The sequence below is a fragment of the Oncorhynchus masou genome, chromosome 29, assembly GCF_036934945.1.
Source record: "Oncorhynchus masou masou isolate Uvic2021 chromosome 29, UVic_Omas_1.1, whole genome shotgun sequence".
NCBI lineage: Eukaryota > Metazoa > Chordata > Actinopteri > Salmoniformes > Salmonidae > Oncorhynchus > Oncorhynchus masou.
The window spans coordinates 60,999,647-61,024,406 of NC_088240.1; the positions used below are offsets into that span (position 1 = coordinate 60,999,647).

Consider the following 24,760-nt stretch of genomic DNA (forward strand, 5'->3'; position numbering starts at 1 on the left):
GATTCTGATGGCAATCATTCCCAGATTATCCCCCCCCCCCCTCCTCCCATCCTTATGTAACTAGGAAATGTGCATGCTTGGGCGATTGTGTACCCACATGGTAGTCCAATGTTCTGTAATGATTTTGAAGATTCAGTCAAATATAAAGATTATACACTATCACACAGATTTATTCAAAGAGAGAAACAAGTCTGATTCACCAGGAGAAGAGTGGAAGCATTGGGCAAGAACACACCATGTGAAACTGAGTTAAATTCAGTGTATTTCCTATTACTGCACAAAAAACACATGATTTCGCCGTTTCATAATCACAGACAAACAATAATGTATAAAAATATAAAATAGGCACTACATACAACTATGACATGTCAATCAAAGACAATTTGCAGAACCTTTTCTGTGAACATTATATTTAGTGTGTATGTGTGAACGTGAGCATGTTCATGTCAGCCACTCCTCTATGCAGTCTCGGAACACCGTCTCATTCGAATGCCAATAGCTGTGCTTCACTCCTGAGAGCACAAACACAGCCAGGTCTCCACGAGCATGCAGTGTCTTCAGCCCAAACGAATCCCGACCATACCACTATTCAAATGAGAGAGACAGAGAAGCACATAGTTATCCATCACATTAGGACATGAACATTATCAATGATGGTAGATGGCACCATTAAATTAACTTACTTCCTGGTTCTTCATCTCAACAATGGTTTCGTTAATGTCATAAAATCCAAAGTGACTGATTGGAGAGAACAGACATGGTTAGTCCAATAGGTATAGAGTCACTAGTGTTGAGCCCACGTCTCAGAGATGCAACCAATGTGTGTGTAAGAATGCAGGATATACAACAGGGCAATTCATTTAGTATAAAATAATGGTGGTGATGGTGACCATGGATACCTGGACTCCCATGGTGTAATCACGCCATCATCTGGTCCTCCAATCAACACCAGCTTGTTGATACGCAGGAAGTTCTTCCTCCACTCTGATGATTAGAGAGAGATACATTTATTTGTTCTGAGATGGAGAATAACTATGTCTCTCCACATTTTATAGAATTAAAACTACTTAGGACAACAGTGTCAGTAGGGCCAGACTAAATCTGCAGTTTTATCAAATATATATTGAGAAAAAAATGTAATCCAAACATAATATGTTGCTACAAAATATATAGTTTTGTCCATTATGCAGACAAGACAGTGTGAAAGGAGAAGTAAGGAACTTTGCTGGAGATTTTGTCTGGCCCTTATCAGTCAATGGTGACTAATCTAATCTAGATTTTCAGTTTTGGATACTGAAATATCTGCAGTTGGAATGAATTTCAGTACCTGTCATTTCCCTGTGTGGTCTCTCTCCATTCAGCAGGGCCAGATAATTGCTGCTCTTCAGGAAGCGTTCTCTTTGGTGTGGGTCTGGTAGGACAAAACATTTTGGTGCAAGCACAAAGGAGCCTCTTTACTGTACTCAGATACACATCTACAACCGAATGTTCTGGTTCTCTATTTGTTCGACACAGAAGTTCCCCTTTAACTACTCAATTCTCTCTTACCATTCCAGAAGTTGCAGATGGACCATTTCTGTCCTACTGAAGAGTAACACACGTGAAAAACACGGGCCTTTAGATAGTGAGGAAAAAACATTTTCAGAATGTCTGTGTCTGTGGGAGAAGCACAACGAAAAGGCTAGTAAAATGTGTGTGGTGTGTGGAACATACAGTATGTGTTTCAAATTTACACACGGCTTGCAAATGTTCTCTTTTTATTTTGAAATGTGAGACATGAATATAATTTGTTTTACTTTGTTGTATGACAAATATCAAAACTTCATTGTGTTAGAAAGAGCTATACCTAGGCCTGATAAAAAAAAAATGACTTAGGAGAAGAAAGTGACCATCACTGACCTCCATACTGGCCAGCCTGTGGTGATGACAGGGAGATGAAGGACTGGACATTATGGTCAGGAAGTGTAGAAAGAAGTCCTCGACATATCAGACCACCTAAGAGAAGCAGGGGAAGACAGCATTAAGCGGAAAGCACTATATCTCTAGGTCTTGTTCCAAAAAATGCTAAATAACTGAGATAGAGAGACCTTGTGAGAAGCAGATAAGATGGATGCCATTCTCTGCCTCCTGCATGATTGGATAGAGCAACTTTTTGAAGCCCTGCACCTGCACCCACAGTGGCTTCAGGCTGGCCATGTTATCATACAGATCTATCACTGACACGTTGGTACCTGGATGGGCCTGTCAAAAGAACACATCAGCTTATATTGCAAGTTACAAGAAAAAAACGATGTACCTGAAACATGTTATCCTATCATATTCAAAATAAAGAGAGTCGCACACTCCATATATAAACTCCCAGTAATTTATTGGGTATTTACCAACATTTCTGCATCACTGTGCCTTCTTCAGGACAATGTCATGATTACTTGAACCAGGTTATGTAGGCAACCAATGACAATAGTGAGGGGTGTGTCATAATGATTAAGTTAATTAGAATTAATTAGTGAAACTGTTAAAAAAACAATCCTATCATATTATAACATACATTATAAACTGGGTGGTTCGAGTTACTAGGTGTAAAACATTTTGGTGGCCCCAAAAAACATTTTATCGCTCACACACTGTATAAAGTACTCTCACTTTCTTTTTTCCGCACATAAGTATCCATGGAAACAGTTTCACATGAAGTGAGAATTTGATCAGATCCTGTTTTAGTGCACCTGTGATAGAAATGTATATCATACATAACATTCTTTCCTCTAAAAACCTGTGGCCATTGTCCTGTTAAACATTCTCCAGAGAGAAAGCAGATGGTCAAGTCATCCAGTCATAATTTCCCCAATACCAAGAGCAAACACAATGTTTTCCGCTTGTAATATTGGCCCATCATATCATTATACTGAGGCCCAAGAGGGTGTGGTATATGGCCAATATATACAGTGGGGAGAACAAGTATTTGATAACCTGCTAAATCTGCAGTGTTTCCTACTTACAAAGCATGTAGAGGTCTGTAATGTTTCATCATAGGTACACTTCAACTGTGAGAGACAGAATCTAAAACAAAAATCCAGAACATCACATTGTATGATTTTTAAGTAATTAATTTGCATTTTATTGCATGACGTAAGTATTTGATCACCTACCAACCAGGAAGAATTCCGTCTCTCACAGACCTGTTAGTTTTTCTTTAAGAAGCCCTCCTGTTCTCCACTCATTACCTGTATTAACTGCACTTGTTTGAACTCGTTACCTGTATAAAAGACACCTGTCCACCACACACTCAATCAAACAGACTCCAACCTCTCCACAATGGCCAAGACCAGAGGAGAGCTGTGTAAGGACATCAGGGATACAACTGTAGACCTATACAAGGCTGGGATGGGCTACAGGACAATAGACAAGCAGCTTGGTGAGAAGGCAACAACTGTTGGCGTAATTATTAGAAAATGGAAGAAGTTCAAGATGACGGTCAATCACTCTCGGTCTGGGGCTCCATGCAAGATCTCACCTCGTGGGGCATCAATGATCATGAGGAAGGTGAGGGATCAGCCCATAACTACATGGCAGGACCTGGTCAATGACCTGAAGAGAGCTGGGACCACAGTCTCAAAGAAAACCATTAGTAACACACTACGCCGTCATGGATTAAAATCCTGCAGCGCACGCATGGTTCCCCCTGCTCAAGCCAGCGCATGTCCAGGCCCGTCTGAAGTTTGCCAATGACCATCTGGATGATCCAGAGGAAGAATGGGAGAAGGTCATGTGGTCTGATAGAGCTTTTTGGTCTAAACTCCACTTGCCGTGTTTAGAGGAAGAAGAAGGATGAGTACAACCCCAAGAACACCATCCCAACCGTGAAGCATGGAGGTGGAAACATCATTCTTTGGGGATGCTTTTTTGCAAAGGGGACAGGACGACTGCACCATATTGAGGGGAGGATGGATGGGGCCATGTATCGCAAGATCTTGGCCGCCAACAACCTCCTTCCCTCAGTAAGAGCATTGAAGATGGGTCGTGGCTGGGTCCTCCAGCATGACAACGACCCGAAACACACAGCCAGGGCAACTAAGGAGTGGCTCCGTAAGAAACATCTCAAGGTCCTGGAGTGGCCTAGCCAGTCTCCAGACCTGAACCCAATAGATAATCTTTGGAGGGAGCTGAAAGTCCGTATTGCCCAGCGACAGCCCCGAAACCTGAAGGATCTGGAGAAGGTCTGTATGGAGGAGTGGGCCAAAATCCCTGCTGCAGTGTGTGCAAACCTAGTCAAGAACTACAGGAAACATATGATCTCTGTAATTGCAAACAAAGGTTTCTGTACCAAATATTAAGTTCTGCTTTTCTGATGTATCAAATACTTATGTCATGCAATAAAATGCAAATGAATTACTTAAATCATACAATGTGATTTTCTGGATTTTTGATTTAGATTCCGTCTCTCACAGTTGAAGTGTACCTATGATAAAACATTACAGACTTCTATATGCTTTGTAAGTAGGAAACACTGCCAATTTTGCAGGTTAACAAATACTGTATATTTGCTATATACCACACCCTCTTGGGCCTCAGTATAATGATATGATGGGCCAATATTACAGGCTGAAAAACCTGCAAAATCGGCAGTGTATCAAATACTTGTTCTCACCACTGTACCACGGCTAAGGGCTGTTCTTATGCATGACATAACGCGGAGTGCCTGGATACAGCCCTTAGAGCAGCCCTTAGCCGTGGTGTATTGGCAATATACCACAAACACCCGAGGTGCCTTACTGTTATTATAAACTGGTTACCAACATAATTAGGGCAGTAAAAATACATGTTTTTTCATACCCGTGGTATACATTCTGATATACCACGACTTTCAGCCAATCAGCATACACTGCTCAAACCACCCAGTTTTGAAGAATCTCAAATATAAAATATATTTAGATTTATTTAACTTTTTTTGGTTATTACATGATTCCAAATATGTTGTCTCCACTATTATTCTACAATGTAAAAAATAAAGAAACACCCTTGAATGTCCAAACTTTTGACTGGTACTGTACACCTCAATGATCTAATCAGTCTCAATTTCTTTGAGGTCATTAAAGATCCCATGGTACTTATATCGTAAGAGTAGGGGTGTTAACCCCGGTGTCCTGGCTAAATTCCCAATCTGGCCCTCAAACCATCACGGTCACCTAATAATCCCCAGTTTACAATTGACTCATTCATCCCCCTCTCCCCTGTAACTATTCCCCAGGTCGTTGCTGCAAATGAGAACGTGTTCTCAGTCAACTTACCTGGTAAAATAACGGATAAATAAAAATACAAAATAAACATAAGTGTTTTCTTTTGTTTTAATAAGTATATAATTATGGTTAAATGTGTGTTGTAGAGGCCAAGCCTCTACAAACGTACCTCTTGTATCAAACGACTCATCATAAGGAATTGTTTAGGACCGTCAAAGAGGCCGTGAACAATGATGACAGGCTTGTACCCAAGTGTGCCGGCCAGGTTAACGCCACATAAGAGCAGCAGAAGTCCATTGACATTGATGTCCAACGACGTTCCCATTCTCAATTAAACCACCGATGAATACAGTTTGATTCCTTCAGCGTGCAGGATAGAACAATTGGTTGCATCACCCTTGCATAAATGGACATTTAAGTTCCAGTTTACTATGTTTACTTACTTTCATTATTACACATCTGTTGTGGTGTTCGCGAAAGAAGACACTCCTTCTTCCTCTTTTATCATCTTAATTCAATGTCAGGCGCATGCTAACCTCGCTCGACATTGAGTGTTTGGTGCCATCAATTTAATTCACTATGATTCAATGGTCACTTCACGCACTTTAAGGGAGGTTTACTTTTTCCAGTCTGTGGATAAATTCCACTCACAAAAAGTATTTAACCATTGAGTGTAATGCAAAATGCCTCATAAACGTATGGTATTAACGACGACCGATGTCAGTAGCAGATGTGCCATCATTTGGACAAACAAAATGTGCAGTTCTGATTGAGTTGTTCTGTACACCAGCCAACAGGGGGCAGAATGCGACCAGAGACTTATTAAAATACGTGCTTCCACTTCCGGTTGTCGCACCATGAAGGGAGTGGGCAGCTAGCAAGAAGTTGTGGATAAGTTTAGCTTAACAAGTGTAATTGAAACCAACATGATTGTTGTCAGTATTGAGAGAGGTCATTTTTAACTTCGCTCGTTAGTTAAACGTTCACTTATTAGCCAGGCGTGAAGCAAATTAACCTAAACTGAGCTCGCTTTTTGTTAAGCTTGCTAGCTGTTGCATGTTGTGCGGTTTTCATAGATCACCCCCATGTTCATTGCGTGAAGGTTTCAAAACAAGGTAAGGTGGCTAGCTAGCTACCTATCAATGTAATGACTAGTTCTCTTCAGATCTTCAAATAGCAAATAAATGAGGTAAAGAAAAGCTGGAGGGCTTTCTTTTCGATAGTTCCTACTTAAGATCATGCAGCGGATCTATTCCGTTTTATAACTAAGCAGCAAGGCAACTCCACATGAGGTTGTTCTCCTGCACGACGCAACGCGCCCCGTGGTGCCTTATTGCTATAAACTGGTTACCAACGTAATTAGAGTAGTTAAAATACATGTTTTGTCATACCCGTAGTATATTGTCTAATATATTGTCAAAAATATTTTTACTGATCTAATTACATTGGTAACCAGTTTATAATACCTTTAAGGCCCCTTGGGGGTTTGTGGTATATGGCCAATATACCATGGGTAAGGGCTGTATCCAGCCACTTCACGTTGCTTCATGCCTAAGAACAGCCCGTAACCATATACCACACCTCCCCCTGCCTTATTGCTTCAATATAACCTTGTGTAGCATATGAATCTTGCTGTGCCAGACATTCCCTGCTACATCATCACCATGCTACAGAAGTTTCCTATTCATATGACATTTTATATACCTAGCACAGGAGGTTGGTGGCACCTTAATTGAGGAGAACTGGCTCGTGGTAATGACTGGAGCGGGATAAGCAATTATTATGAGCTGTTTTCCCCTCAGCAGCCTCCTGTGATACCTAGTACTATACAACTCTCTGTCTACATCTACTGTATACCGTAGCTAACTGATTTTGTCTCCCAATTAGGCAAAAATGGCAAACCTAGAACAATGGGTGAGTGACAGTCTGCATGACATCCTTGGCCTTAGTGACAGATATGTCGCCCAGTTCATGATCGGCTCTGCGCGTAAATCATCGAGCTCTCAAGACTTTGTCGCCCACCTAAAGTCGACGGGCACCATCGACATTAATCAGAGAGTGATCGCCTTTGCACAGGAACTGTATGAAAAGGTCAAATGATTTGCTTTCTTTGTGTTTTAACGGCGTGCTTGTTTCTTATTTTCACTGTGGTTATTATGAGCATCTAGAAATTACTTTCATCTATGTGTTTCAGATTCCTCGTAAGCAAGTGGTTGAAAAGCCAGCCAGAGCGATAGAGCGACACGTCATGGAGATTGAGAGGAAGAATCGGACTTACACCCTACTGTCAGACAGCGAGAGTGACGGAGAGGCAGTGAGAGAGAGGGAGAAGGAGAAGAAGAAAAGTAAAGACCGAGGCGATAAGAGGAAGCACCTCAGGAAAAGGAAGGAGAGTCAATCATCTAGTGAAGAGGAGACCCCTAAAAGGTAATCAACCTGGAATGGAGTTTCATGTTGCTTGCTTGTGACACGTTCTACCTGCTTTCCTCTCTTTTGTTGCTTTTTAGCTAAATGTTGACAGCTGTATTTGACTTGTATGGACTTTAGGGAGACAGGATGCAGCTTCAGGAGTCTATGGTCTCATTAACTGAATTGCAACCATAAATACATTACAACAATGAAGCCAGTTACCCTGGTATATTTTGATTGTTTTCATGCTGTGTAGTCTCCATTTTTCAGCTGCTACTCCTCTGTGGCTCCAATGCCTGCTTGAACAAGCCTCCACTTAGATTGTGTGATTTGAGTTTCTAAAAGGCCCTTTCTCTTTCTCAGTAGTAAGCTGGGCCATGGCGACCAGAAGTCCAGTAAGAAGGATGAAGAGGAGGAGGAGGAGTGGGAGAAGGAAGAGAGAGAACGCGTACTGGATCTGGAAGAGAGGGATGCCTTTGCCGAACGAATGAAACTGAAGGACAAAGACAAAACGAGGAACATCATGGAGAGAACGGACAAGAAGGTGGGATTGACTATCAATGCTGGAACCCATCCCAGTCCATTTGACTTACTAGTGTACTTGTAGGTGTGTTTTGATTTTTGGATAAATGTTTTTCCATGACCTTTTCACCAGGGCTATGAGGAGGCTCAGAAAAGACTAAAGATGGCAGAGGAGGATCACAAGAAAATCGTGAGCACATTATTCAAATTCACAGTAACTTATCATAAAATAGACTATCGTCTAAGTATGGAAAAAAAACACAGTAGAAATAGAATTACTAGAACGGGGAGAGCCCCTCAGACTCATTATATGTCTATGGTCACCTATCTTATCCTCTTTTCTATAGCTTCCAGAGCTGCGGAAGGAGTCTCGCAGGAACTACCTGTCAAAGAGAGAGGCTGAGAAGCTGGAGGACCTGGAGGCGGAGATCGCCGACGAGGAGTACCTGTTCTCAACAGACGCGCTGACTGAGAGGGAGCGGAAGGAGCTGGAGTACAAGCGCAACCTCCGAGACCTGGCCAAGGACTACAAGAAAGCCGGTGCCAAGGAGAAAGAGGAGAGGAAGAACAGATACTACATGCCAGAGGAGAAGAGGAGTAAAGTAAGGAGGAGATAGTTGGCTGGTAATGGTCCTGCCATGGATAGCCAGTACTCTTGTTGAAATGGTGTAAAACACTAGGATCCGGAGCTTGATTATATACATCTCGCTCACTCTATTTTCCTCTTCCTCTTTCCCTCCTATCTCCGCCCTCTCTCTCTCTCTCTCTCTCTCTCTCCATCTCTCCAGGATATTCCTCAGAGGGACATGGAGCTGGAGTTGGAGATGCCCATGGAGGGTGGAGGAGAGCAGGGCCGCTGGGAGGAGGAGAGGTTGAAGACCGCCTCGCTTATCTTCGGGGCCAAGAAGGAGAGGGAGAAAGGGTTGAAGGCAGAAAGAGAGAAGTACCAGCTGATCCTGGAGGAGGACGAGATGATCAACTTTGTCAGCAGTGCCGTCATCATGAAGGGAACCCAGGACGAGAAGGTGGGTTGTTAAACGTTAAAGCGTTTATCTGTGATAGATTGCAAGGAATAAATGAAGCTATAGTTATGGATATTAGTCTAACAAAATATTGTCATAATTCAAATTCAGAAAATATTTTACATTCCATACATTCAATAGCGATCAACGAATACACACCTGAGCTTCTGGAGTATTTCTAACTGTGCCAAGGACAAATCTCCATGTGACAATGAACAATACAGTGTAATTGTAATGTTGTCTTCATCTCTGTATGCTGTGTGTCTCCAGGAGCAGGAGCAGGCAGCCCTGTCCCAGGCGGAGGTCCAGAAGCAGTCCATCCAGGAGGTGAGACGCAGCCTGCCCGTGTTCCCCTACAGAGAGGACCTGCTCCTGGCCATCCAGCAGCACCAGATCCTGGTCATCGAGGGAGAGACGGGCTCCGGCAAGACCACCCAGATCCCCCAGTTCCTCATGGAGTCGGTGGGTACACATTATTCAAGGGGTCATGTCCATAAACATTATTATGGACACATCAAAGAGGTTAGAGATAAGCAGAGGACACATTTCCATTGGACATTGTGTGTACGTTTGACAAAGTCGTCTTGAATCTTCAGTGTTTTGTCACTATTTTCACTAACAATTTTTAAAACAAATTGTAGTCTTCCACCCTGATCCATTTGTGGCATGATGCTTTTCTGTGTATGTTACCTTTGTTGACCTGTTGTCTGGGTTTACATCTCCTAGGGCTACAATGATGGAGGCATGAAGATTGGGTGTACCCAGCCCCGTAGAGTGGCAGCCATGTCCGTAGCAGCCAGGGTGGCACAAGAAGTGGGCGTCAAGCTGGGCAATGAGGTGAAAATGGCACAACCGCTTTCTCATTCCGATGAAGCATAAATAATTCCTACTGTATATGGTAGAAAACATAAACTCACCGTATTTGTCCAACTACCCCTTTCTTCATCAGGTAGGCTACAGTATCCGTTTTGAGGACTGTACGTCAGAGAGGACAGTACTCAAATACATGACTGACGGAATGTTGCTCAGAGAGTTCCTGACAGAGCCTGATCTGGCCAGCTACAGGTACCACTATATGCCCCGTCTGTCCTTATCTTTAGATATGTTATCCATATGTGGAGGTTTATGTTTAAAAGTGGTATATTGTGTTTTTAGAAAAATAATAAATTAAATAATTCCCTGCCATATTTTAGTCAGTATGACAGTATAACAATAAATGATCAATGATCCCTTCCTCTCTCTCAGTGTGGTCATCATTGATGAGGCCCACGAGCGGACGCTGCACACAGACATCCTGTTTGGTCTGATCAAGGACATTGCCCGGTTCCGTCCGGACCTGAAGGTGCTGGTGGCCAGCGCCACCTTGGACACAGAGCGCTTCTCCTGCTTCTTTGACGACGCGCCGGTATTCAGAATCCCCGGCAGGAGGTTCCCTGTGGACATCTTCTACACTAAGGTACCTCTGCTGACCATCTGTATAGTAAAATGGCCTCAGGACAAAAGATTGCATCCCCATTCTCCACCGTTCTCCTGAAGTGTGCACTTGCGCATTTCCCACGATGGATTTAACATGAAAACTCCCTCCGGGCAATGTTTAAACCAATATAGAGCCTTTTAAATGTGCGACAGGAAGTGATCAAGTGCGATCTTTGAGAGAAGGCAGAAGAAACGGAATGCAGCCATAGGCATAACTTTGAATGACTGTAAATACCCTTTTCACCCGTGAGAAGTGATACTAATGTAAGTCAAAGATGGATGTCAATTATCTGTTCTATTGTTGTACTCTTTGCTCTCTGGTATTGTTTACTATTTCGCTCTCGCTCGCTCTCTCTCTCTCTCTCTCTCTCTCTCTCTCTCAGGCTCCTGAGGCAGACTACCTGGAGGCCTGTGTTGTGTCGGTGCTACAGATCCACGTCACACAGCCCCCCGGAGACTGTCTGGTCTTCCTCACTGGACAGGTCTGGCACACTCGCACCTTGACCCCTCACCTCAATGCTGACATTCACATTACATCAGCTACTACATCATCTACCTCGGCTACTACGTCACATTACATCTGCTCTCACTCAACATCAGATCCTACATCAGTCACTACACATTAGGTAGGCCTACTACAAATCACACTACATCTGGTGAATCAAACTTCATCTGGTGAATCACACTACATCTGGTGAATCACACTACATCTGGTGAATCACACTACATCTGGTGAATCACACTACATCTGGTGAATCACACTACATCTGGTGAATCACACTACATCTGGTGAATCACACTACATCTGGTGAATCACACTACATCTGGTGAATCACACTACATCTGGTGAATCACACTACATCTGGTGAATCACACTACATCTGGTGAATCACACTACATCTGGCGAATCACACTACATCAGCAACCATCTTAAGTCTATTCTGTATGTGGCTCTTTAATGTGTAGGGTACCGTCTTTCGGATGGGACGTTAAATGGTTGTCCTGACTCTCTGTGGTCTCTAAAAGATCCCCTGGCACTTATCGTAAGAGTTGGGGTGTTAACCCCGGTGTCCTGGCTAAATCTAGCCCTCATACCACCTAATCATCCCCAGCTTCCAATTGGCTCATTCATCTCTCCTCCCCTGTAAATATTCCCCAGGTCGTTGCTGTAAATGAGAATGTGTTCTCAGTCAACTTACCAGGTCAAATAAATAAATGACACACAGATTTCTGCCAAGGTGTCTGTCCTTACCGCTCTCCCGTCTCTCTCTCTCTATTTCCACAGGAGGAGATTGAGACTTGCTGTGAGCTGCTGCAGGAGAGATGCAGGCGTCTGGGTTCTAAGATATCGGAGCTCCTGGTGCTTCCCATCTACGCCAACCTACCTTCAGACATGCAGGCCAAGATCTTCAGCCCCACACCCCCTGGCTCACGCAAGGTGAGAGGACCTCTTCTCTTCTGTTTAAACTTGGGCCACTAGGGGGTGATCAAGGACCACTTTGGAAATATGTTTTATCCTCTGTGATCAAATAATGTAACAAAAATATGTATGCATTATTTTCTTTACCCAAATTTCATGCTGCACTTATGTCAATGTAGTAGATTCTATTCATTTGGCACATTTTATGCTAATGGTGCCGAAGGAGTTTGCTGCCGTTTTATGATCCTGTAACCAATTGTGCTATGTGTATGTTTTTTCACATTATTTGTAACTTATTTTGTACATAATGTTTCTGCCACCGTGTCTTATGACCGAAAGAGCTTCTCGATATCAGGGCAGCGATTACTCACCCCGTACTGGAGGAATTCTTCTTCTTCAACGAGTCGGACAGGAAGGATTTACTACAGACACCCGACAAGACCCTCATCCTCGTCATTCGCAGAAGAGAAAAGACGGAGATATCTCGGACGATGGTCTGTCCGTCGCCTTTACCATCGGTCCTATTAGACAACGTACAATCAATCGATTAATAAAATAGATGAACTACGAGCACTTATATCCTACCAATGAGACATTAACCTGTCGTTGCGCAAGCGGAACCCCTCGCCAACAGCCAATAAAATTGCAGGGGGCCAAATACAAATCAACAGAAATCTCATAAATCAAATTTCTCAAACATGCAAGTAATAGGCACCATTTTAAAATATAAAATTCTCGTTACTCCAGCCACAGTGTCTGATTTTCAAAAATGCTTTACAGCGAAAGCTCCACAAACGATTGTTAGGTCACCACCAAGTCACAGAAAAACCCAGCCATTTTTCCAGCCAAAGAGAGGAGTCACAAAAAGCAGAAATAGAGATAAAATTAATCACTAACCTTTGATGATCTTCATCAGATGACACTCATAGGACTTCATGTTACACAATACATGTTTTGTTCGATAAAGTGCATATTTATATCCAAACATCTCATTTTACATTGGCGTGTTATGTTCAGTGGTTCCAAAACATGCTGTGATTTTGCAGAGAGCCACATCAATTTACAGAAATACTCATTATAAATGTTGATGAAAGTGTTATGCATGGAACTTTATCTAAACTTCTCCTTAATGCAACCACTGTGTCAGATTTAAAAAAAACTTTACGGAAAAAGCATACCATGCAATAATCTGAGTACGGAGCTCAGATCCCAAACCATCCCGAAATATCCGCCATGTTGCGCAATCAACATTAGTCAGAAATAACATTATAAATATTCACTTAGCTTTGATGATTTTCATCAGAATGCACTCCCAGGAATCCCAGTTCCACAATAAATGTTTGATTTGTTCGATAAAGTTCATCATTTATGTCCATATACCTCCTTTTGGAGGTAAACAAATCGAAACGCGCGTGCAACTTCCAGCGGAAAGGTCGGACAAAAATTCCAAAAAGTTATGTTACTGTTCGTAGAAAAATATCAAACGATGTATAGAATCAATCTTTAGGATGTTTTTTTATCATAAATGTTCAATAATGTTCCAACCGGAGAATTCCATTGTCTGTAGAAAAGCAATGAAACGGGAGCTAATAAAATGCAAATGAATTACTTAAAAATCATACAATGTGATTTTCTGGATTTTTGTTTGAGATTCCATCTCTCACAGTTGAAGTGTACCTATGATAAAAATTACAGACCGCTACAAGCTTTGTAAGTAGGAAAACCTGCAAAATCGGCAGTGTATCAAATACTTGTTCTCCCCACTGTACATACCCCACCCAGAATCCCTGGATTACAGGCAACATCCGCACTGAGCAAAAGGGTAAAGCTTATAAGAAATCCAGCTATGCCCTCCGACAAACCATCAAACAGGCAGTGTCAATACAGGACTAAGATTGTAATACACCGGCCTGACGCATGTCGGATGGGCTTGCAAACTATTACAGACTACAAAGGGAAGCACAGCCAAGAGCTGCCCAGTGACACACACCTACCAGATGAGCTAAATTACTTATATGCTCGCTTCAAGGCAAGTAACACTGAAACATGCATGAGAGCAAGAGCTGTTCCGGACGACTGTGTGATCACGCTCACTGTAGCCGATGTGAGTAATAACTTTAAACAGGTCAACATTCACATGGCCGTAGGGCCAGACGGATTACCAGGATGTGTACTCCTCCGTGCATGCGCTGACCAACTGGCAAGTGTCTTGACTGACATTTTCAACCTGTCGCTGACCGAGTCTGTGATACCAACATGTTTTAAGCAGACCACCATAGTCCCTGTGCCCAAGAACACTAAGGTAACCTGCCTAAATGACTACTGACACGTAGCACTCACATCTGTAGCCATGAAGTGATTTGAAAGGCTTATCATGGCTCACATCAACACCATCATCCCAGAAACCCTAGACCCACTCCAATTTGCACACTGCCAACAGATCCACAGATGATGCAATCTCTTTTGCACTCCACACTGCCCTTTCCCACCTGGACAAAAGGAACACCTATGTGAAAATGCTTTTCATTGGTTACAGCTCAGAGATCAACACCATAGTGACCACAAAGCTCATCACTAAGCTATGGACCCTGGGACTAAACACCTCCCTCTGCAACTGGATCCTGGACTTCCTGAAGGGTCGTTTCCCAGGTGGTAAGGGTAGGGAACAACACATCCGGCACGCTGATCCTCTACTTGGGGGCCCCTCGGGTACGTGCTCAGTCCCCCCTGTACTCCCTGTTCACTCATGACTGCATGGGCAGGTAAGACTCCAACACCACCATCAAGTTTACCGATGATACAACAGTGGTAGGCCTGATCAGCAACAGCGATGAGACAGCCTATAGGGAGGAGGTCAGAGACCTGGCCGTGTGGTGCAAGGACAACGACCTCTCCCTCAACGTCATCAAGACAAAGGAGATGATTGTGGACTACAGGAAAAGGAGGACCAAGCACGCTCCCATTCTCATCGATGGGGCTGTAGTGGAGCTGGTGTCCACATCACCAACAAACTATCATGGTCCGAGCACACTAAGACAGTTGTGAAGAGGGTAAGACAAAGCCTATTGCCTCTCAGGAGACTGAAAAGATTTGGCATAGGTCCTCAGATCCTCAAAAGGTTCTACAGCTGCACCACCGAGAGCATCCTGACTGGTTGGATCACTGCCTGGTATGGCAACTGCTTGGCCTCCGACCGCAAAGCACCACAGAGGGTAGTACCTATGGCCCAGTACATCACTGGGACCAAGCTTCCTGTCATCCAGGACCTCTATACCAGGCGGTGTCAGGGGAAGGCCCTAAAATTGGTCAAAGACGCCAGCCACCCTAGTCATAGACGGTTCTCTCTGCTACCGCACGGCAAGCGGTACCGGAGTGACAAGTCGAGTTCCAAATAGCTTCTTAACAGCTTCTACCCCCCAAGCCATACGACTCCTGTTCAGCTAATCAAAGGGCTACCCAGACCCCTCATTTATGCTGCTGCTACTCTGTATATAATTTATGCATAGTCACTCTGTCACAGGGGCGGCAGGGTAGCCTAGTGGTTAGAGCGTTGGACTAGTAACCGGAAGGTTGCAAGTTCAAACCCCCGAGCTGACAAGGTACAAATCTGTCCCTGAACAACCCACTGTTCCTTGGCCGTCATTGAAAATAAGAATTTGTTCTTAACTGACTTGCCTAGTTAAATAAACTTTAACTCTACCTACATGTCCATATTTCCTCGATTAACCGTTGCCCCTGCACATTGACTCTGTACCGGCGCCCCCTGTATATAGCCTTGCTTGTTATTTTACTGCTGTGGTTTAATTAATTATTTGTTTGTTTAATTTTCTGTTTTCTACTGATCAATATTTTACTTAACACTTAAAAAAAAAAAAAATTAAAAGCATTGTTGGTTAAGGGCTTGTAAGTAAGCATTTCACAGTTTCACTGTTGTATTCGGCGCATGTGACAAATAGCATTTGATTTGACCACTTAAGACATCATTCTTCAGATTTCTGCCTCTATGTTTCTCGTTCTCTTCTGGTGTTGTGTACAAACACATTTTCTGATGTACAAAGTGTCCTCTCTCTGTGTGTCCTTAGGTGGTGGTGGCCACTAACATTGCAGAGACCTCTCTAACCATCGATGGGATCATATACGTCATAGATCCAGGCTTCTGCAAGCAGAAGAGCTATAACGCCCGCACTGGGATGGAGTCTCTGATTGTCACGCCTTGCTCACGGGTAACACGCTAGCTTTGGTTTTCAAATGAGCCATTTTGTTGTCATTGTCAGAGAAAGTGTAATTCATGTGGCTCTTATTGGGGTTGTAGATTTAGTTCTCTGGACAACATTCTAACCGTTTGCTGATTCCATCTGTGTTTTGATCCACCACAGGCCTCAGCCAATCAGCGAGCAGGTCGTGCAGGCAGAGTGGCGGCTGGGAAGTGTTTCCGTCTCTACACTGCGTGGGCGTTTAAACACGAGATGGAGGAGTCCACCGTGCCCGAGATCCAGCGAACTAACCTGGGCAACGTGGTGCTGCTGCTCAAGAGCTTGGGTACGGAACAAACGCTTTATAAGTCATGTCACAGTGCTAAATGAGAGAACATGTTTTAAAATGCACAGAGGTCCTCTTGAAGTAATCCACTAAAGTGTATAGTCTGTAGTTCACTATTATGAGTTTGACTTACTTGACTTAGTGGAGCAAAGGGCTTCAGTATGAGCATCTCAAACCCATGTGTCGATTTGTTTTACATTGGAGTGGCGTATATTTTTTTCCCCCGACAGGAATTAATGACCTCATCCACTTTGATTTCATGGACCCACCCCCTCATGAGACCCTGGTGCTAGCTCTGGAGCAGCTGTACGCACTGGGTGCACTCAACCACCTCGGAGAGCTCACCAAGGTAACTTACGCCTGACTGTCTATCAAAACCACGGCCCCATTCCAATACTTTTCAATCGCATTGGCACCGTTCCCTCCTCCCTTGTTAAATCAGTAGAATAAGAAAAAGGCTTCTTACGGCTATCCCATCTCAATTTATTGTTGGAAATAAGACCTGTAGTGATCCTGATGTTATCTCGTGAATCGAATAACTTTTTTGCGAATGTTGGTTCCTCTCTGTCAACGAAAATCAAAAACATTGATGGAAATCCCTTGGGTTACTACATTAAGGGACATTTTCCCTCTCTGCTTTAGTTTTATCCACCTGATGTAATAGAGGTGATTGGTAACTTAAAGAAATCAGCAGCAAGTCATGATGAGGTGCCTTTTTTAGTGAAATCATTGTCTTCCTCCATTATTGAGCCTCTAACGTACATCTTCACCAAATCAATGCAAACTGGTGTTGTTCCTAAAGATTTGAAAATTGCCAAAGTTATCCCCCTCTATATATCTGGGGATCCAAGATCTTTTACAAATTATTGCACAGTATCTGTACTACTGTGTTTTTCTAAAATCCTAGAGAAACTGTTGTATGAAAGAATGTTGAAACATTTAAACCAACACTATTCTATATGACCACCAATATGTTTTTTTGTAAAAACTAATCCACAGATGAATTAAAAATAATCCTTTGTTATTACTTATCTATATCAATGACCTTGCTGCTGTGTCTTCTACCATACTTCCCATTCTTTTTGCTGAGGATACCAACTTGGATTTATCACACAAGAATTTTGATTCACTAATCAACGAAGCCAACTCAGTTTTCTGAATTTCCATATAAACAAATTATCTTTTTAATGTAATAAAAAAATCCAACTTTGTTGTATTTACTGGTAAGAATCAGATATATTTTTAAAAGAGCCAGAATCTCAATTGTTGGGAATTAAATGAACCAGGTTTAATCTACTACATTCCTCTGTGTTCTAGTTGATGAAAAGTTGTCCTGTAAAGATCATATTCAGTTGGTCTGCAGCAAAGTGTTGAAGTCCTTTGGTATCATCAGCAAGATTAGTGGTTTGAGTCATCAGGCTTGCTTCCTGACACTATACTACAGCTTAATTTACCCATATATTATTTACTGCAATATTGTCTGGGCCGGTACATATGCTTTCTACCTACACAAATGACTCATCACACAAAATAAACGTACAAGACTAGCCACCTCCTCTAACTACTTGGCTCCAGCTGTCCCTCCGTTTAAGAAACTCAATATATTGTCTATCTACAACATTAATATACTCAAATTATGCACCTTCATCTACAAATACACATGCCTCCCAGACAATCCACCTAAACCCTTCAATGGTTAAATCCCAAATCGATGCATACACAAGACACCTTTACCCTTCCCACTGCCGCACCTCACATAGTCAATTCTCTAGCAGATACAGAGGGTTCGTACTCTTGAATTCCTATCTTCATATTGCCAAAACATCATCATCCCTCAATAACTTCAAGTATAGATTTGGGGTCAGCCCGATGACCCAAACTACCTCCATGTAGCCTAACTCTCTCTCTCTCACACATACACACACACATAATCAAACATGTTTTTTCTTGTATATTGTGTATGTCATGTACAGTTATAATTAGTACGCTTTGTTTAACTGATTGAACAAACTTTATTTGTATTTATATTTGTGTATTGTTTTTTTTTGGTGTGGTTGCTTGTTTTATTTTTATCTGTACTGTTTTGTCTTTCCCTTTTTATTCTTTGGTGAGAATAAATAAAACCTAAAAAAGTGCAAATGACCTCTGGGAATGCAGGGAGGATATATAATAGGGCACATCGATTCCATCACCATTAGGCAGGTGAATGAACATATTGGCTTCTAATACCTTAGAAAGGTGACTATTTGATGTGAAAGGTCATGTAATGAGTGTTGTGTTCCAGTTGGGCCGCAGGATGGCTGAGCTGCCGGTGGACCCTATGCTGAGCAAGATGATCCTGGCCTCAGAACAGTGAGTCTCTATGGCAATCCTGGCACTGGCCTGGAATGAATGTAGTTGTATTATTCTGTTACCTTGCTCATCATTCCCATTTCTCTCTTTTTTTTTCTCTCAACCCCCCCCACTCAATAATGAATTTTATTCTTACTACAAAAGTGCTTTATTGACAATTATTCAACAGGACATGAAACCTCTTAATGTATTTCACTAAACTTTCCCATCTTCCTCTGTTTCTCCAGGTATAAGTGTTCTGAGGAGGTGTTGACCATCGCGGCCATGCTGTCTGTGAACAACTCCATCTTCTACCGACCCAAAGACAAGGTGGTTCACGCCGACAACGCCAGGCAGAACTTTGTGGTCCCCGGGGGAGACCATATGGTGCTGCTCAACGTCTACACACAGGTCAGGAGGATTGGGTTTGATAGTTAAGATAAAGATGTGACACTATCCCACTTTGTTTCCACTTGTCTCATATAAGTTATCAGGGTAGCAGTTCTGGGTCATGTTCATTTGGCACCAACTGTAAAAATAAAATAAAAAAAGACAAATGGTGGTCTGGGTGCAGGAACATAATTATAGTTATTTGTACACTGCAAATTGAACACACCTAAGCCCAAAAAGAGGTTTTATTTTAAAATAATAATTTAATTCCTCGATTGCATTGACATTTTTTTGTGGGAATTTTTGGGGACAGATTTTCATATTTAACTTATTCTATTTATTTATTTTTTGAATCCCTGGTGATTTTAGTATTTTTTGGGCCAAGTACTAAAATCCCCAAAAATAACTTTCAATATTTGTGGGGCTGAGCCCCCCCCTCCCCCTGATTTGGAGCAAAACTCAAAGTTCTATGTGAGGGTTTCCCAAACTCAGTCCCCAGGACCCCAAGGTGTTTGCCCAAGCACTACACAGCTGATTCAAGTAATCATCAAGCTTTCACCAATTGAATCAGCTGTGTTGCATTAGGGCAAAAAACAAAACGTGTACCTCTTGGGATCCCGAGAACAGAGTTTGGGAAATGCTGTTCTATGTTTTGTTTTCAGTCTGTGATATTGACTGCTTCATTTGTCCCTCAGTGGCTGGAGAGTGGCTACTCCACCCAGTGGTGCTATGAGAACTTCATCCAGTTCCGCTCCATGAAGCGGGCGCGGGATGTCAGGGAGCAGCTGGAGGGCCTGATGGACAGGATCGAGGTGGAGGTGTGCAGCTCAGGCGGAGACATAGTGCCCATCCGCAAGGTCAGTGTGACTGTGAACGCACCCTAACCTCATGACCATGAACACACCTTAAAACCGCTTAAACAAGAGCATACCTTAAAACAGCTTGACCTTGAACACAAAATACAACCATTTCTTCTAGTTAACCATGTATTTTTTTTAAAACACCCACCGAGAGTGTAGACCAGTGTTTCCCAACCCCAGTTCCTCGGGTACCCCCAAACAGCACACCTGATTCAACTTGTCATCTAAACGTCAAACTCTCCATGTTGAATCAGGTGTTTTTATCTGGGGCTACAACTAAAAGTGTGCTGTTGGGGTTACAGGATGACCGGAGCTGGGAAACACTGGCATAGACCACTTTGTTCCACTTCTAATTTTCTGTGCGAACACTTACCTGACACAGAACTCTTTGTTACATGTGTAGCCAATGTGTGAATATGCTTCACACTACATCTGTGTGCTTAAACCACTGACTGCAGATTTAGAAAGCACTGCTCTAGCGTCACTATTCACTGAACATACAAGCCTATCACTTCACACCAGGTCTGGGGGACTGAAGGGACCCCTTTTATAGGAGATGGGATTAGTTTTTGTCTGCTCATGAAAACAGTTCTTAAATCATGCCGGGTGTTAAGCCGGCCACTCCGTCGGAGAGGCAGGTTGAGTTCACTTAATATGCATCTGAATGGACGCTCCGTGCTTTCCCAATTCCCAACTTCATCATCATCACAGTCCATTCTCTCGTAAAACTGCTACACAAGGACTCCCCAAAAGGCAGTCCCTGGGTGTTTTTATTTGGCCCCCAAGTTTGAAAAAATCCACAATCAGCTCAGTGATTTTAATTTAGGACATCTCTTCCCAAGTATTCCCACGCATAAATAGAGAAGCATATGTGATCGTATGAAATCAAGGTTTGATACAAATACTATATCTGTTTGGGATTTCTGCGGTCAAGTTTCACCATCTCAGTAACATGATCACTCTTACTCTCTCACAGCGTGCACATGCAGTCACTCATACATCCTCTCTTTTGTCTTTCTCTCTCACTGATACTTCATTTAAAAATATGTATTTTGACCTCAAATGGACAACCATGTCAAATAAAGGTTAAATAAAAATGTTCTCTCCCTCTCTCAGGCAGTGACGGCGGGGTATTTCTACCACACGGCGCGGCTTAGCAAGGGGGGCTACAAGACGGTGAAGCACCAGCAGACAGTCTACGTCCACCCCAACAGCTCCCTGTTCGAGGAGCAGCCCCGTTGGCTCATCTACCACGAGCTGGTCTTCACCACCAAGGAGTTCATGAGACAGGTTTGGCATCAGTACTAGTAGACTTGTGGTCATGTTTGTGTGTATGTTTCTCTGTGTGAGGCAGATCTGGAAGCAATCCACCACCGTGAAGGGCAAAGTAAAACTTTAGGGGAGAGTTGTTGCTGTCTTGTTGTTGTAATATCAAGTGGCTCCAGGTAGCATTGTCTTTGTATACAATATTATATACAGTACCTTCGGAAAGTATTTTTCCACATTTTGATACATTACAGCCTTATTCTAAAATGGATTAAATAAATACAAATTCTCAAAAATCTACACACAATAACCCATAATGACAAAACAAAAACAGGTTGTTAGGAATTTTTGCAAATATATTAAAATAAACAACAGAAATATCTTATTTGCGTAAGTATTCAGACCCTTTGATAGGAGACTCGAAATTGAGATCAGATGCATCCTGTTTCCATTGATCATCCTTGAGATGTTTCTTCAACTTGATTGGAGTCCACCTGTGGTAAATTCAATTGATTGGACATGATTTGAAAAGACACACACCTGTCTGTATAAGGTCCTACAGTTGACAGTGCATGTCAGAGCAAGCCGTGAGGTCGAAGGAACAAGGCACACCTGTTAATTGAAATGCATTCCAGGTGACTACCTCGTGAAGCTGGTTGAAAGAATGCCAAGAGTGTGCAAAGCTGTCATCAAGGCAAAGAAAGGGTGGCTATTTGAAGAATCTCAAATCTTAAATATATTTAATTTAACACTTTTTTTGGTTACTACTTAATTCCATGTGTGTTATTTCATAGTTTTGATGTCTTCACTATTATTCTACAATGTAGAAAATAGTCAAAGTAAAGAAACACTCTGGAATGAGTAGGTGTGTCCAAACTTTTGACTGGTACTGTATATTAGCAAACATTTCTAAACTTGGTTTTGCTTTATCATTATGGGGTATTGGGTGTAGATTGAGAGGGGAAATTTGTATTTATTTAATCAATTTTAGAATAAGGCTGCAAAGTAACCTAATGTGGAAAAAGTCAAGGGGTCTGAATACTTTCCAAATGCACTGTACATACTGTATGATGAGATTTAAGCTGCATGGGACAGAATGAATACGATTTTAAAGGGGACAGAAGGTGCTGTTATTCTTACATTACTTTGAATTTAAATAAATATATTTCCCCCCTTTAATTTGAACCTCTTTCTCTGCCTCAAGGTGATTGAGATAGACAGCAGCTGGCTGCTGGAGGTGGCTCCCCACTACTACAAGAACAAGGAGCTGGAGGACAGCAGCAGTAAGAAGATGCCTCGCAAACAGGGCAAGGCCAAGGAAGAGCTGGGCTAAGGACAGGAACTAGAAAAGAGAGAGACTTTCTCCCCTCAGAGATAGACAGCCAAGCAGGGCTGCCATAAGGAACTGTGATATAACAAATATAAACAACTTTGGGTCCCTTGAGCCAAAAATAAAAGAAACGGGATAAAAAACTTGCATGGTTATGGGCTTATTTATCATAAACCACCTATCGGAGCTAGACGAGCTTGATGATAAGGAAATGTTATGCACTTGGACTGTCAGTTTCCTGTGTCTGGTATGATGCAGGGTCCGAGGTGAAGTTTCCCCTAAGTACAGATCTAGGATCCGCTTCCCCTCCCCATGTCCTAACCATTAGGGCTGAAATGTAAAACTGACCCAATATCAGTGTATAGGGGTAACTTCACCCTACTCACTGTTGCAGAAACAGCAGCAAGACCAATCAAAACAAATGACTACTCCAAATGACAGGGCTACTGCTTTGTATGTAATGGCCGATGACTACCAGAGAGTTTGCCTATTTACTTTCCCTAAATAGTTTACTTTTGTTGCCCAATGTCTGGGTGTTGTTGTGGTTGTAAATGTCTTTTCTTGTCCCAATTACACCTACCAGACTGAAAGAAAACAATGCTGTGTGTTTGACTTCAGTGTGGTTCCGCTGTTTTCTTTTTCTATTGGAATAAACTTTTTACAGGCGCTTGCTTTGTCCTTAGGCACTAAGTGTTTGTTTTTGTTAACATGGGAGTGTCTGACCGTTTACATAGTTGCTAACATGAACATTTGTCAATGCCTGTCCCCATTATTCATTAACCCTATGATAGGCCATACATAGCTACTTCTTCCGGTCTTTGATTTACTTGTATGAGGAAGTCCAGAGTATCAGGGCTATATTTAGGTTGCTGCTTTGCCTGTTTGAATGGCACAGGATAATGTTTTTCTCCCAGTAACATGTAAATCCTGGGATCACAGTTTGTTAGTTGAAGTATGTTTTTGGGGTTAAGATTTTCTGGGATTAGCCCATTTCAAACAACTGAAGCGTGATGGGATTTTAGGATTATGTGCACATTAGTTTGACTGTAGTGGCTTCGAGAATGTTTTCAACTGAATGAAATTATTTAGAAGGGTAACATTCTGGCTGATGTGCATTGGACTTTTAAACGTAATGTCATAGAAACAGCAGAAGAATCTTCTGCTGTAGTTAGTGGGTTGTTTGTATTTTTCTGTGAGGTTTGCGAAATGAAATGAGAAATCAGGATTACACGCACTTCTATGGCTGACTTTTCAACCCTTTAAACATTAGTTTACCTAAAAGGGCTTAGTGAATTAAATTATTTACACTTTATGTTCTGGGTGAGGTTCATTGGACCTCAATGTTTTCATATAAAGTGCATAATGGGGTTGCTGAACCATTGCAGATAGCCTTGAGTGCTTTTGGGTGAATCCTGTTTACCTTGTCATTATGGTAAACCTGCATGTGAAGCTTTAGTCTAATGCCAGAAAAACACTGTAGGTATGACACAAGCATCATGACATGAGTTGCAGTGCATTGGACAGGTCGGTGCTCTGCTTCAAGAGCCTTGTGGAGTTTTCCATGCAGCCGATCACTTCCCTGTCCAACAGCAGACAAGGAAACGAACACATTCCACATTCTAGTCTGTAGAATGTCAAACGTTCATTTGGAATGTGGGATTTAAAGGTAGATGATAAACTGTAGTGGCCATTAGAAATAAATGAGCATTAAGGACATTTGAATACAGTTTATGTGAAGATTGACATGTCATGAAAGCTTCAAATGTTTACACACGCAGACATGGAAAACATTGTCTGACAGCGGTACCCAGACTACCCACATTACAGTTCTACAGGTTCCAGGAACGATGTACAAATACACACAGAGATACAAAAACACCCGCGATAACAGTTTAACCTCACATTTCACAGACGCACACAAACTTGAGGCAGTGGTTTAATGCCAAATAAACTGGTACAAC

At 42.3% G+C, this 24,760-nt stretch overlaps 2 protein-coding genes across 5 annotated transcripts; one reads left to right on the forward strand and one right to left on the reverse strand.

The window, feature by feature from the left end:
- Positions 1–143: 143 nt before the first annotated feature.
- LOC135521249 (lysosomal thioesterase PPT2-A-like) lies at positions 144–5,709 on the reverse strand. Of its 3 annotated transcripts, none has more exons than XM_064947173.1 (8): positions 5,404–5,709; positions 2,088–2,241; positions 1,900–1,995; positions 1,549–1,581; positions 1,328–1,411; positions 900–984; positions 684–738; positions 144–585 (listed from the first exon to the last, which is right to left on the reverse strand). In XM_064947173.1, the coding sequence occupies exons 1-8, from the start codon at positions 5,557–5,559 to the stop codon at positions 442–444; spliced, it is 807 nt and encodes a 268-aa protein (XP_064803245.1). In that variant the 5' UTR covers positions 5,560–5,709; the 3' UTR covers positions 144–441. The 3 variants fall into 3 exon arrangements, with proteins under 3 accessions (XP_064803245.1, XP_064803244.1, XP_064803243.1); XM_064947172.1 differs by having other exon boundaries at positions 1,549–1,584; XM_064947171.1 differs by having other exon boundaries at positions 1,549–1,656; positions 5,404–5,708.
- A 366-nt stretch (positions 5,710–6,075) lies between these two features.
- Positions 6,076–23,466, forward strand: dhx16 (DEAH (Asp-Glu-Ala-His) box polypeptide 16). Of its 2 annotated transcripts, none has more exons than XM_064945525.1 (21): positions 6,076–6,349; positions 7,122–7,325; positions 7,429–7,661; positions 8,007–8,187; positions 8,299–8,355; positions 8,513–8,767; positions 8,954–9,190; positions 9,458–9,649; positions 9,914–10,024; positions 10,137–10,252; positions 10,433–10,643; positions 11,047–11,145; positions 11,949–12,101; positions 16,166–16,306; positions 16,460–16,622; positions 16,853–16,971; positions 18,907–18,974; positions 19,202–19,364; positions 20,039–20,200; positions 21,320–21,493; positions 22,674–23,466. In XM_064945525.1, exons 2-21 carry the CDS (start codon positions 7,128–7,130, stop codon positions 22,800–22,802), a joined length of 3,162 nt encoding a protein of 1,053 aa, XP_064801597.1. In that variant the 5' UTR covers positions 6,076–6,349; positions 7,122–7,127; the 3' UTR covers positions 22,803–23,466. The 2 variants fall into 2 exon arrangements, with proteins under 2 accessions (XP_064801597.1, XP_064801598.1); XM_064945526.1 differs by having other exon boundaries at positions 8,010–8,187.
- Positions 23,467–24,760: the final 1,294 nt, after the last annotated feature.